Here is a 14688-nt window from a genome sequence, read left to right on the forward strand (position 1 = left end):
TTTTCCTTCTTCAATTGAGTGCCTTAAACAAATTATGTGGATTGAAGGAGGAAGATTAATAAATGTCATGATCCGCGCAAAGATTGAGATGAAGAAGCTGTTGGGATTTATATGCCCTGACATAACAAATTCCTGTTTGGATTAAAGTGACATATGTTCCTGACGTTTCTGAAATATTTATGTTTTATACAATTGGTGAATTCAATGTATTATATTTCGATTCATTATAGAATTGATAGTGTCCATTTGATTACAAGAGATATTTATATATATGTATGTGATGACAATCAATGCATATAAATAGTAATCATAAATGGTTCATAGTCGGTAATTATGGATGGACTCATAATTAATTAAGATTTGAACTGGATCCGCGTTAGGTTGAGATATATTGCGAGAGCCGTCGTATGCAATTGCTCCCTATCACCGTCATGGCATTTGACTCTTAAGCATGAGAAAATTATAGACTCTTTTATTAATTAATAATTACTTTGATTTGTTCGGCGGATTCTTTGGGATCCTTAGACCGACACTTTGGGTAGTTATGTAATTAATAGTTAGAGGGTTATATTTTCAATATTTGCATCATTGTTACTTGTATTTATTTTGTATTGATTATGGTTGATCACAAAGTAAATTCGAAGGCCTTCGTATGTTTTTAGACAAAATGATTTATTATATATTTATTTATTTAAATTATTATTTTTGTCAAACAAATATTTTATTGTGATCGAGCCAGAAATAATCAATGGTACCAAAATAAATATATTAATTAAGTAGTCGGATTGATGGCTTTATTTATCCGATAACAAATTATGCATAGAGGGGTCAAAGTGCAATATTGACTTAGAGGTTATTTATTATTTAATTGGAGTTCAATTAATTTCTTTTAGTGGAGTAGAAATTAATTTATGAATTAACTGAATTGGGTCCATGGATCGGGCCAATTATTAATTCATTGTAGCCAATAAAATCATAGGCCCAATGGATTCTCACTCATAGCCCAACTTGATATTGGAATCATATTAGATTTGAGACATGTGAATTAGAGATTGAGAAGGATTTGTTGTTTCCTTTTCTTTATTTTTATGTTGCCTATAAATATACACGGTCTATGTATATTTTGGAGGGTTTTTTTGGAAGAAGGAAAAAGGAATAAATTTTCTCTCTCTAAAAAATTAGGGTTAGTGTTCTCATCTAATGGAGGCTCCCACAAGCCTAGTTTTCCAAGGTCATTCATGGAGTCTTATGAGTGATTCCTAAAGGCAAGACCATTACCAAGAAGATAGAGATCCATGGAAAAGGTGTCTTGCAAAAGGGATCTACAATAAGTGAAAACATTCACTTTAGAGGAGAGATCTAAGGTTTACTCAAACCTTGATGTAAGTATTCAATCTTTTAATTGAATGATACATCATGTTTTATTTTTGCATAAAACTTGTCTCTATGTGATGAATCAAGATCTATAAATTTAAATCCCTTAAAAAGTTTTTAAAACTAGCACGTTTCCCTACAGAAGCTGTATCAGGAAATCTCTCCAACAAAACAAAATCTGCACACCAAACTACCATATGGCCAAGAAGGCACCAGTGCGGATCATCAACAGAAACCGACTAGCAGCTAGCAGAGGCTGGAAGTTGGAAGCCCCCAACAGAATAGAATATATATAATATATGTTAAATTTTGAATGCAGAAATAAGAAACACAAATAAGAAAAAGAACAAGAAATGGAAAACACGTTATATATACATGGTTACATTTCTATTATTCATATATATTTTACCTGAATACAAAGAGTCTATATATAGGCACGGTAAAAAGAATAAAATATAAAAAGTGTACAATAATCAAAGGAGGCACCATAATTGGTGGAGAATTTTGTTCCACCGTTATATAAAAATATTTATAATTGGAAGGAAATTGGCCGGATCACTATGATTGGTGGAGGATTTTGCTTCATAATTATATAAAAATATTTATATATTTCAACACTCCCCCTCAAGTTCGAGCATGAATATTATGAATGCCCAAGTTGCTAAAGAAACGCCTTGAAAGATGATGAGAAGGTGTCCGAAACAAAGTCAGGAAACTGACCAAATCTTGTTGGGAAAAATGACCAGATCTTGCTAGGGAAAATAAATTGGAACTCGCTGAGGAAAATGGCCGGAGCTAATCCGGGAAAAGGCTGGAACAATGTTGGGAAAATGGTCGGAACTAAGCCGAAAAATGGTCAGAACAACATTGGAAAATGGGCCGGAATAACTTCGGGGAATGCCAAGGTACTGAACCATTCGAAAAACTGACTGGAAGGGAAAGGAATGTGAAAACATGGATAATATGCTCTATGATAATAATACCAATACTCCCCCTCAAATTCTAGATGAGATTACAAGAACATCCAGACTCTGATACCATGTTAAGTATAAAAGAGAGAGAGAAAGAGATGAAATGTATATTGTATTGATGTGAATAATATAATAATACATAGGGGTTTATATAGGAGAGTAAGTAAACCTAAACCCTATATGTTTACGTAACAATATATTCCACAATATATTCTAACAATAAAAGAGAGAGAAAGAGATGAAACGCATATTGTATTGATGTGAATAATAGAAGAATACATATGGGTTTATATAGGAGACGATATATGTGGAGAGGAAGTAAACCTAAACCCTATATGGTAAACATATACATGGTAATACTATATTCTACAATATATTCTAGCAGCCCCCCTCAAAGTCAAGATGGGTTATATGAAGTCATCTTGAGTTTGAAGAAAATCATTTCATCCTGATGTAGCTAACGTAGCACCAATGCTGACGTGGTTGATAACATGGCAACTGAAGTGGATGGTGACTTGGCACTACTGCTGGCACCTCTGTTGCGTGGTAACTGATGTGGCACAACTAGTTGCACCATTGCTGTAATGACCTTGTCATTTTCCTTCCTTTCCTTTTTTTCAAATTTTACGGATTTTTTTTTTTTTTTTTTTTTTTTTCCGTTGATTTTTTTCTTTTCTAAGTTTGGTTTCTCATCACTTAGTGTCATTTAGAGTGCTTGGGAATGGTTTCTGAGATTCTTTCCTTTAAATTGACAACTTCTTTTAAGGATCGAGTTATTTCCATATTTCATTTTTTGGACACTATTCACTTTTCGTCTTTTTTCCGTTTGTCATTTTGTTGGCACAACCTCACTTTCCGTGTTTGGAATTGAGTTTTGACTTCACGAGTTTTCATTCAAGTTGATTTCCTCGAAACGCGTAACTTTACTTTTGGAGAAAAGCTTGCCAGTTGTCTCTTTCTCCCGCAGGGGCATGGATGAAAGGATTTTTCAGAAACATTGATATTTCTTGGAGTATTTTTCATAAATATCTTTTGGAAATATTTTGATTAGGGGTTTTTAAGAAAATATTTATTAGAAGATATTTTCATTCTGGTCCAATTTCGCAGTTATCCTTTCTTGGAGGGGCCATTGTGTAATTAACGAAAGTTATTGCACAGTGCCTCATTTTGAGCCTAGATCCTCGTACGGGATTCATTTTCACTTTTCATCAAGTCGTGTACTTTTAAAATTTCCTTCCGGTCGTTTTTCCTAATTTTAGGGTTTTCGACCCTGATTGTCGCCGAACTTGTTCGGGGTATATCTTTCTGCACGGTACTCAATTTTCGACGCCGTTTCTTCCGTTGTTCATTTTTTTTTTTTTTTTCATTTTGGTTCTTTTTTGTTCACGGTGTTTCACCGTTTGAGCGCGTCTACGCAGATTCCACTTTTCCGGACCGGTTGGGGCCCGTTCGGGGCACTTTTAGGGTTTTTCTATAAATAGGGGGACTTAAAAATGAAAATTCAATTTTTTCATCTTCTCCCTCTCTTGGTCGGCAGCCATGGCAGCCAAAGGGGCTGCCACCCTTCTTTATTCTTTTCCACCTTTTTCCATCTTGATTTGTGCTGTAGTGCCTTAGCGCCTTAGCGTTTATCGTAGGCCTTAGCGAGACGATCCTTTCCCCTTTATTAGAAGCCGATTTTGACCATTTTTGAGTTCGGATTTTGGGTTTGGGTTTGAATTTTGGTGGTCCGTCAAAGGTGATAGTTGTTTCCCTCGTAGTCCCCGACATAACCTAGAAGTATCGTCGGATTCGGAGCGGTTTACTTTCGGTGGGTTTGAGATTTCATCTCAAATGGAGGTAGGTGATGTTTTAGGTTTATATAATTGTTGTATTGATCGTTTTCTAAGCTTATATAACTTGTATGCATGCCTAAGTATTTTATCTAGAATTTAATTTAATTATTTTTATGTAGAAAGTTTAATTCACATGATTGTATATAGTGTGAAATTAACTTGTGGCATGCAATTAAATTAGGCCTTGATATGTTCATTAACATATATTAAATTGAGAATATTTAAATAAGTTTTGAGACTTTTATTTAAATATTTTATTTGGATGAAATTTAATTCACATGGTTGTACCTAGCATGTAATGAACTTATAATGTGATATTAAATTAGGCTTTGACATGTTCATTAACATATATGAAGTTGAGAATATTTAAATAAGTATTGAGAACTTTATTTAATTATTTTCTTTTATGAAAGTTTAATTCACCTAATCGTATCTAGGATGGAATTAACTTGTGATATGCTATTAAATTAAGTCTTGGCATGTTTATTAACATACTTTAATTTGAGAGCATTTGGATGAGTTTAAAAATCTAGAGATTTTAATTAAATGAAGTAATTAAAATCTATTTAATGGTTTCATCGACTTGATTAAGTTTTTAACTTGATATTTGTAATGACTAGGACTTGTTTACTAGCATGTGTTAATTTGAGACCATTTAGAGTTACTTTAGAATCTAGAGATTTAATTATCATATTTTAATTAAATTCTACTTTATTGTTCCAATGACCTAATTAAGTTTTTGAGTTGGTATATGTAAAGACCATGCTATGTTGTTTAACATATGTTAATTAGGGATTATTTGGATGGGATTTGAAATCTAGAGAAATTAATTAGTATATTTAATTAATTTCTGATTCTATTCCAATAATGATTTAATCATGTATTTGACGTTGATTATATGTTTAAATCATGATTCCGAGCTTGTGTTATAAGCATGAGGTTCTGTTTTCAATATTGAATAACATTATTATAACGTGTAACGAATCACACATTGAAGATTCGACATTTTTCATGCCATAGTAGTTGTGGACTGAGAGCATGTGTTGCATGTTTCCAAAATTGAATTGTGCATGATAGATATATTTTATCTTGTATATACATGATGATACATACGTGGTTGCACAACTTCTTGATTTTGGAAACTTGCGATATCATTTGTCTGACTACGGCTAGGATATGGTTCTAGTACGGGGGATGAGAGTTTTTCCTATGAGTCTAGTACGTACATAGGGTAGGCTGCCCATGGGTTAGTAGCCTTAAAGTAGCCCCGTGTCGGTTTGATCCGATCGATATCCGAGTATCCACCTTTATTGATTTCGCTTTTGATTACAAGTTAATGACACTAAATTGTGATAACTTGTTATTTCCGTATTTTAGATTTCAAGTTGATAACTTTGATAATCTATGTCATAATGCATTGTATTAGATATTCTAATGATGCTAAATTGTTATATTTAGCTGTTTTCCGCATTTTAGATTTCAAATGGTTTAATTTGATAATCTATATCTTGATGCATTGTACTAAAAGTTCTACTTTTACTAAATTGTAATATTTAATTGTTTACGCACTTTAGATTTCAAATGGATAACTTTGATAATCTATATTTTGTTGCGTTATATTGGAAGTTCCAATGTTAGTTCAATTGCATTGAAATTGTAATTTGTGTTTTAATTTTTCAATGTATCCTGGGATGATTCCTTAGACTCATTTGGAACATAGACGTTAGGTGGTATGAACCGTTTCGGTTGTTTTCGCATTATAGGTTGTAAGTTGATAACTTTGAATACCTATGTCTTATTGCGTTACACTATATGCTCCTATGTTGTTAAATTGCATGAATGTTATGGTTTATGTTAGAAATGCTCTAAGATAGCTTAGGATGCTCCATGAGTCTCACCTTTGACATAGACGCTAAGTGGCATGACCGTATGAATTGATTTATATCAACTTAATAAGTTTGTAAAACATTAGGTCTTTGCATGCTTATCTCCTATGAGTAGCTTTAGGTTACTCAGCCACGTAGTGGGGACATTTTTCAAGTACAGGAATCAAGATTCGGGATTCATATTATGCTTTGGGATGTCTTGTAGACTTAAAGTATCATAATTCATGCAAATGTTAGCATGAAATGCTATTTGTACCTTTATACGTCAAAACTTGTATATTTGGTTCTAAATATGTAATGCGTACATAAATACACCTTTTATGATGTATTTGACATGTATGAGATGAGGCTATAAACCATGGACATTTATTTTACATTCTAAGTACTTTTACTTTCAAGGCTATTTTGTTGAAAAATAGAAAAATGTAATACTTTAACTCCATTACATTTGCATGGGTGGTGGGAAGTGGACTTTAGCACTTTCATAGGGTCTATTTAATCATGCATGAAGTGTGGCTAAGGGCCAAACAGTCATTTGAAATTATTTTGTAATTTTGAGTTTCAAAATTTCATTTTAAAGTCCATTTTTAGGCATTTTTGAGCTTTGATAGGTCGTATTTTGCATTAGTCATTTTTGGAAGCCGCGGACCATTCTCACGTGCTTAAAATCACTAAGTACGTTTGCGTGTATAATCGTTTTAGCTTAGAAATACATTTAGGGTTGCATGAGCACTTGGTGCAAAGTTACATTTTCGTCGTTTTTGACTTAAACTGATCTAGGGGCATACTGGGCATTTCATAGCGTATTTAATTTTTTCTTTTGACATGGTCGGGTAGAAAACTTGATTTTAAGGGGGGTTTCTTCTTTATATTTTTGCAAAAAAAATCGTTTAAAGGTCCAAAACGGCTCTTAGTTATGGAAAATTCAGTAAAAACACCTACAACAACTTTTGAAGGCTGCTGTCAACCTTGCGCGCGCTCCCTCGTGTGCGCGCGGTGTTTTCCTCTCCGCGCGCGCGCACGCATGAAGGGGGCTGTCTTGTGCCCTATTTCCTATTCGACATCCAATTTTCAAATTGTTGTATCTTCTTCACCCGAACTCCGTTTTTGGTGATTTTTGAGTCTAACTCGACTGATTTTTCGTCGTCTATCCAATGATGTACTCGGTTATACTTGGATCTTTTTAAAAAATTACCAGTTTGACCTTAAAGCTTTATTTGTCCGTTTTTCGTCGTTAGGCCATAACTTCTTCGTCCGGATTACAAATCAAGCGATTTTTTAGTCTAACTTGATTAATTTTTCGCTGTCTATCCATTGCTGTGCTCGGTAGCACTCAAATCTTGCTAAAAATTACCATTTTGGGGCTAAACTTTTTCGTTTTTCTTTTTATTTTTGCTTCCGCTTTGCTTTCTTTTGAGTTCCGTGACTTCCCATGAAGTCACGGATGTGTCTTGGGAATGATGTACGTTTTTAAAGACGTTATTTGCATGTAAAAAGACTATTTTGCCCTTGGGAGCTTCTTTCGGTCTTTTATGATCTTTTATTCATCGTCGATTCTCGTGGAGTTCCATGGCCTCATGGAAGTTCACTTTGGCGTCCTAGGGATGTTGTATATCCCTAGAGACCTTGTTTATGTTTTCGTTTTAGCATTTCAGATCCGTTATCCGGTCAAACTTCGGTTCATCATAAGATGCACTTGCTTGAAAAACCAGGGCCGTCATAGTTGCAGAATGTGTCTAACGTTGCACCAATGCTAACATGTCAGGTGATATAAGGTGGATCTGTGAAGATCTTGGAGGTAGGTGCTGAGCTTGAATAGGTTGATGTTGCCATCCCCGGTGGTAACTACTATAAACTGATGGCTGATGAATTTGTGAAGATTCACCACGTTGAAAACGCGTGTGAGCGTATGATGACCACTAATGGTGAGTAGTGGCGCGATGACGGAGCTGATCCGACACTCTGAGGTGCAGGATTACCGCTAGTGTACGTGAAAGCACATTGAAGAGTGGGATTACCACTTGAGGCGCATGGTAGCGCAGTGACGGAGCTAATCCAACACGTTGAGCATCTCTGAACAAGGAATCTTGTTGGGTTTCCCTACGGAAACAACAAGGCTTCCTTAGGCGGGGCTTCTCTGAACGAGGCATCTCGTTGGTTTTCCTGGAGGAATACTTAAAAGCGGAGGAAACTTAGACAACGAAGGAATAGTGTCATCTGGGGATGGGATTGATAGTGTCATCTGGGGATGGGATTAATAGTGTCATCCCCGGCGGTGGCTTTGATACCATGCTAAATTTTGCATGCGGAAATAAGAAATGCAAATAAGAAAAAGGAAGAAAAAGAGACGGAGAACACATGCACATACAAGGTTCAACACTAAGTGTTACATCCATAGACAAAGAGACATTAAGGGTTACATTTCTATTATTAAGATATATTTTACTTGAGTACAAAGAACCTATATATAGGCACGGTAAAGATAAGAAAATAGGGAAGGTGTACAATAGTTAAAGGAGGCATCATAATTGATAGAGGATTTTACTCCACCATTATATAAAAAAATTTATAATTGGAAGTAAATTGGCCGGATCACCATGATTGGTGGAGGATTTTGTTCTACAATTATATGAAAATATTTATATATTTCAACAAATATATATATTACAAATTAATTAGTCAAAGAAAAAGTAAAGCAACATTCTTAAGCAGACAATACTTCCTGTCCTATCGGGACAGATTGTGTTATCCAAGTGATGTGGTTGAATGAAAATTTGACATGTGTGATAAGAAATAATATAATATTAAAAATTATAAAAATAAATTAGACCCATTTAAGAAGTGTATCGGCGTAGACCCATGTGAAAGAAATCCCTTTCTTTGAAATCTCCATTCCAAATCCCTAACCGCCGGCACTCCTGAATCTCCGCCTCCACCACCAACAGCACCACCCTCACTTCACCACCCCCTCATTAAACAAAAATTCCAAAAATCTACACAGCCACCAGTTGAGAGATCAGTTCTTTCTCCTACTACCATTTTCTCTGTAACAAGAAGCCACTGCTTGGAATCACAGCCATCGAGTGATATCGTCTCCTTTGGGGACGATTCGACAGCGACAAGAGAACGGAGACAAAGGAAATAAGAAGTAGAGAGAGAAAGAGTGGAGTAGGAGTTAGAGAGTATCGTAATGATTGTTTGGTGGTGATTATGGAGTGAAGAGACGCATTGTGGTGGATTTCCGTTGTGGGTTGAGTAATTGTTTGTTTGCTTTTGTGAGATGGTTTGGTGGGTGTTGTGGTGTTGAGTGGCAGAGGAAGAGAGTTGAAAGGGCGATGGAGGATCCCAGAGAGGTGGAGAACTATGGCTGAAATGAGGTTTCTTGATTTTGGAAATGTAACTATGTAATAACTCAAATGGGTAGAGAGATTGAGATCGGGTTAACTCGTTTAAAATGGGGGTTAAGTGCATTAAACCCCCCTAAATTAAAAATAACCCTCTGAACTATAGAATTGTTCCATTCTAGGGCAATCCGTCAAAATTGTTAATGGAAAAAAGTAATTTACTTTTTTGCCCTTAAGGTGAAGGGCAGCTGTTCTTTTATTTTCCAACTTAATATGCTGACGTGATTAGGCAATCTTATTGACCAATTAAAAAGAGACATCACATCAGAAGTTCATAATACTATACTGCTTGTTATATCTATTTCTCACGGCAAACAATCCTTCCCTTCAGTTATATTATATGCATAAAGCTCTCACAGAATTATATATGTATATACATATATATATATATATATATATATATATATATATATAGGCTGAATCATTCCTTGCTAACTTGTACTTCATCGTTGTTTGATCCAAACTCGGCCATTGAAATCATCTTCATTCTTAATTCCAAACCCAACAGCTGATTTCACCTTGACATCTTCAACCTTGTCACAATTGTTTGGTTATATTGATTTCTAGCGCCATACAATCCCTTCATTTGCACATGATCTACTGCAAGAGTTCTCCAACAATTTATCTATTGGGTTTGGATGGATAGGGAAGGACAAAAATAGCAAACTTAAAAAAGAAAATGGGGTCAAAGAGTCGTGGATGGTGATGGGTTTGATTGATATAATAGAGTGAATAAGTAATTAGTAATATACAGAAAGTTAGGTTATGGGTCTCTGTCTCATTTTTCTTCATTCTCATCATCGTCGAGCTCATAGATCTCAATTTCTTTGCTGCTTTTGTAGCTGAATGTTGGATTCTTATTCCATGGCTCGCCAGACCCTTTCCGATCACGTTCCATCCGGAGTTCTTTGATTAGGTTCCAGAAAAACTCTCTCTGATTTGTATTGTAGAGAGAAATAACTTTTTGAGCTCAACATAACACTTCATATTTTTTTCCTCCATTGAAGCTCTGTTCTCTTTCTTTCTTCCTTTCTTGAATTAGTCAGCAAAACAAACTCTAAAAGATAGGCAACAGTTCCATGACATTAAAAAATAATTATCAATCATTATCTTCAATTCCATAAAAGAATGCGGGGATGAACTATTCAAGAGATAATCAAAATTGGGCTTGTTCTCTCTCTATAATACAGAATCTGAATTGGGTTTTCTAATTTAAACTGTAGAAATAGTGAGTTGAAGAATTAATCAACTAAATGTGGATCGAACGAGAGAGAATGGTTGAGAATTAAGAGTGAACAAAATTTGAGTTTATTCTCTATGGATTTCCATTTGTAGTGCTCTCTGAATATACATGGTTATCTCTAGCTCATATACATACATACATATATATATTATAACATATATCTTTCTATGGGGACAAGTATTGTTTTTGTTGTGTTCTAATTTCAGTTGACATGGATCATCAACTTCCAAGGGAGTGAGAGGCAGAAGTGGAGAGAAATTTATTAAGGTTATCTGTATATATATGGTTATCTCTAGCTCATATACATACATATATATATATATACACATATATCTTTCTATGGGACCAGTATTGTTGTTGTTGTGTTCTAATTTCCTTTGACATGGATTTTCAACTTCCAAGGGAGAAAGAGGCATAAGTGTGAGAGAAATTTATTAGGCTTTGAATTGTTTGACAAAGAAAGGTGGGAACATGGATTGGGATTTAAAACGAGTTAACCCAGTAAATATGGGTCGTAAGGGTAATAGTGTCTTAAAAAAAATTGAGTTGGTCACGTGACCTGTAGAGGTGAAATCTTTATGTTGAATCAATGAAAAGTTTGACGGAGTAGGTATTTTACAAAAATTGAAATAGTTTAGGGGGTTAACTGTCCAAATAATAGTTCAAGGGGTTTTTTTTTTTTAGAAAGAGGAGAAAGTTCAGGAGGTTTTATGCACTTTACCCTTTAAAATGGTTTAATTCATTTTACTTTTTGACACAAGTGTCAAAATTTTATTACACCACCTAGACACAATCATTCCTGATGGGACAAGACTCCAACATTATCCTTCTTAAGCTCCTCATAAACCCCTGTGGTCCTTTTTATCAAATACACCTCCCGATCGAGGATTATATATGAAGCAACACGCCACAAAAATAATATATCAAAGACAAGTAATGTGGAGGGAAAAAATCCCCTCCAATAAGATTACTCCATGTCATCACGAGCACAAATCTATTTTCCAAAAAGCCTATCATGCTCAAACCCAAATTGAATGTACTCTTAGCCCAGGATCACTGTTATTTGCCCTCTTTCCTTTATCCAGGCCAAATCAAGAAAGTGTTAGCCCGATCTGCTCATTATATTAAACATCCGGCCCATTATTTAAGCCCAGCCGGTTAATACTATAGCCAGCCCAGTTATTCAAGAATGAACGAATCCTGCTTGTTGAATGATTTACCATAAAAGAGGAACTCTGCAATAGAAAGTTCTACACAAAGCAAGTTCTGTGGATGGAAAATTAAACAATGGAAAGAATTCTAATTGTAAAGAATGTCTATATAGAAAGAATTGGAGGACAAGCAATGCGAGTCCTACCATAACTCTACTATTTTTTATGTATAAATAGAGGTCAAGACCTCCAATAAAAGGGATCCGAACATACAAGCAATTCTACGCTTCTCTATATACTGTTCTTGTTTATTTTTATTGTTTGTTGAGTGAGTTGTTTTGTTTCTCTTAATCATTATTGGTTGGGCGAAATTTTGCACCTACATTTTGGCGCCGTCTGTGGGAAACGTGTGCAAATATATTCCCACTCCCGTTTCAAGTGAATTCTATTACTACCATCTGGAATGTCGAATGGAGGATCTTCAGCGGATCAACAGACTGAGTTGGTGCAGAAGATGCGTGAAGAGTTTCTACACCAGTTTGAAGTACTTCGTTAAGCGAACAAAGCTAGTGTGGCTCAGATCGCCTTGCTTCAACAGCATAATAACACTCTCCAAACGGCGATGGCTCAATTGACACCACCGCTACCACCAGATGATACGGTAGCACCACCCCCTAATCAGAATATTCCTCTAGTTAACGGGCCTCAACCTAATGGGGCATGACCCAATGAGGCTCAGCCAAACGAGGTTCAGCAACAGCAGAGGACAAGGACCGAGGCCGTTGCTTCAGACAACTTCCCTCGTCGCACGCAGGACGAGTAAGCCGAGTCTAGCCATAAGCTTACGGTATGGTCCAATGGTATTCCAGATGGCGCTGGTGTACAGGATGTCTTTGATGAGAAAAGACTCCTGAAGATTCAGACACCTGCTGAGATGGCCAGAGAGCACAAAAACTCCCTGGTGAAGACTCCTTTCACTGACGATGTGTATATAGTTGAGAGGCCCAAGAAATTTACCATGCTTTCTTTTACTTAGTTTGACAGTACGGGAGATCCTTCTCGGCACCTGGATCATTACTCCCAAAAGATGGCTTTGGACGACCGTAATGATCCTTGGATATGCAGAGTTTTTCCTACCAGTTTGACAGGAGTTGTACTAGAGTGGTTCAGGAATAGGCCACACAAGTCCATCCCAGATTACGTAACTCTGCGCACCATGTTCCTAGCACAATACTGTGGAAGTAAGAAGCAAAAGAAGAATATTGCTAGCCTCTTCACCGGAAGGCAAAAGAAAGAGGAAACACTGCAGGATTTCTTATCCAGATTCAACATGGAAGCCTCGGAAATAGCAGATTGTCATCCTACGACTGCAACAGAAACATTCAAACTTGCAATGATTCAGGGGATGAAGTTTCATACTTCCTTGGTCAAATATTCTCCTCCCGACATGCAGACTCTCAATGCCAGGTCCCAGATCTACATCTGGCTCGAAGAGAATGTAGCCCACCGAGCGTAGCACGCCACCCCGTGACATTGGAGAACAAGCCTCGGGAGAGAACTCCAAATTCAAAAATCCAGAAAAGCCAGCACACCTCAATGCCAATCACCCAGGCACCTGAGAAGAGGCAAAGGATAGAGGAAGGGTTTACACCTCTCCGAACTACCTTGGCTCGGCTTTTCCAAAAGAATAAGATAAAGTTCACAACCCCGCAGCCAATGAAGCAACCCTTGGAACAGAGGGACAAAAACAAGTATTGCGCTTATCATCGAGATTATGGGCATTCAACCAATGATTGCAGATCCCTTAGGCGACAAGTGGAGAACATGATAGCTAGAGGTGAGTTGGCAGATCATCTCACAACAAAGGAGTATGTGAAGCCCCGCGAGGTCTACCCTCGCAAGGTAGATGGTAATCAAGTAAAAGTTATTCATGCAATACATGGTAGATCTGAAGATGATCAAGAGTCTGAGGAGGTATACAGATCCAGATTGAGGGCAGCCCATAAGCTTAGAAAGTTATCCTCGGTCAATGCTATCGCTTCGGGCAGCATCAGTATTGGATTTGGCGATAGCGACCTATCCAAAGTTCAACTTCCCCACGAGGATCCATTAGTCATCAGTCTCTTAGTGTCGAATTACATGATTAAGAGGGTTTTGATAGACCTAGGGAGTAATGCCAACATCATCACAAAGGCGGTCTTTGAATAGCTAGAGATCCCGTCATCATCAATTCGACCTACTTTCAGCCCATTGATGGGGTTCGATGGCACAAAAGTAGATCCCTTGGGGTTATTGACTTATCCGTAACCACGACAAAGATGATTCTGAAGGAGAACTTTGTTATAACAGAGATTCATCATTCCTATAATCTCATCATGGGAAGAGGCTGGATACACCGAATGAATGGAGTCCTGTCCACCCTTCATCAGGTGATGCGGTGCTTATCTCCAGATGGAAAAGAGGTTATTAATCTATGGGGAGATCAACTCGCTGCAAAAGAATGCTATATGCTGACACAGGCTGAAGCAAAGAAGATGTCAAAACAGCCTCAACCAGGAGTGACTCCCAGGGATACACCCAAATAGCAATTACAGAGCCCACTGCCCAAGTATTTTAAGGTATAAGAGGAAGAAGAAGCTGCGAAGCCTACCAAGGAGATCCTCGGAGCCATAGAAGTTATCCTCGGCGACCCCCAGAAGGTCACTTATTTAGGCTCTTCCTCCATATTTGAAGAGAAAGAAGCATTAATCGATGTCATTCGAAGCAATGCAGATGCTTTTGCCTGGGATCATTCGGACATGGTAGGAATCGACCCTTTAGTCTC

General features: G+C 36.8%; 2 protein-coding genes across 2 annotated transcripts; both read left to right on the forward strand.

Moving 5' to 3' along the window:
• Positions 1–12951: 12951 nt before the first annotated feature.
• Positions 12952–13380, forward strand: LOC132314782 (uncharacterized). The gene has a single exon (XM_059813603.1). The coding sequence runs from the start codon at positions 12952–12954 to the stop codon at positions 13378–13380; it is 429 nt and encodes a 142-aa protein (XP_059669586.1).
• An 80-nt stretch (positions 13381–13460) lies between these two features.
• On the forward strand, positions 13461–14072 carry LOC132314783 (uncharacterized). Its single transcript, XM_059813604.1, has one exon. The coding sequence runs from the start codon at positions 13461–13463 to the stop codon at positions 14070–14072; it is 612 nt and encodes a 203-aa protein (XP_059669587.1).
• Positions 14073–14688: the final 616 nt, after the last annotated feature.

The sequence above is a fragment of the Cornus florida genome, unplaced genomic scaffold (genome assembly GCF_030987335.1).
Source record: "Cornus florida cultivar Cherokee Brave unplaced genomic scaffold, ASM3098733v1 CherokeeBrave_3.0.0_Hap2_Chr06, whole genome shotgun sequence".
Taxonomy (NCBI): Eukaryota; Viridiplantae; Streptophyta; class Magnoliopsida; order Cornales; family Cornaceae; genus Cornus; species Cornus florida.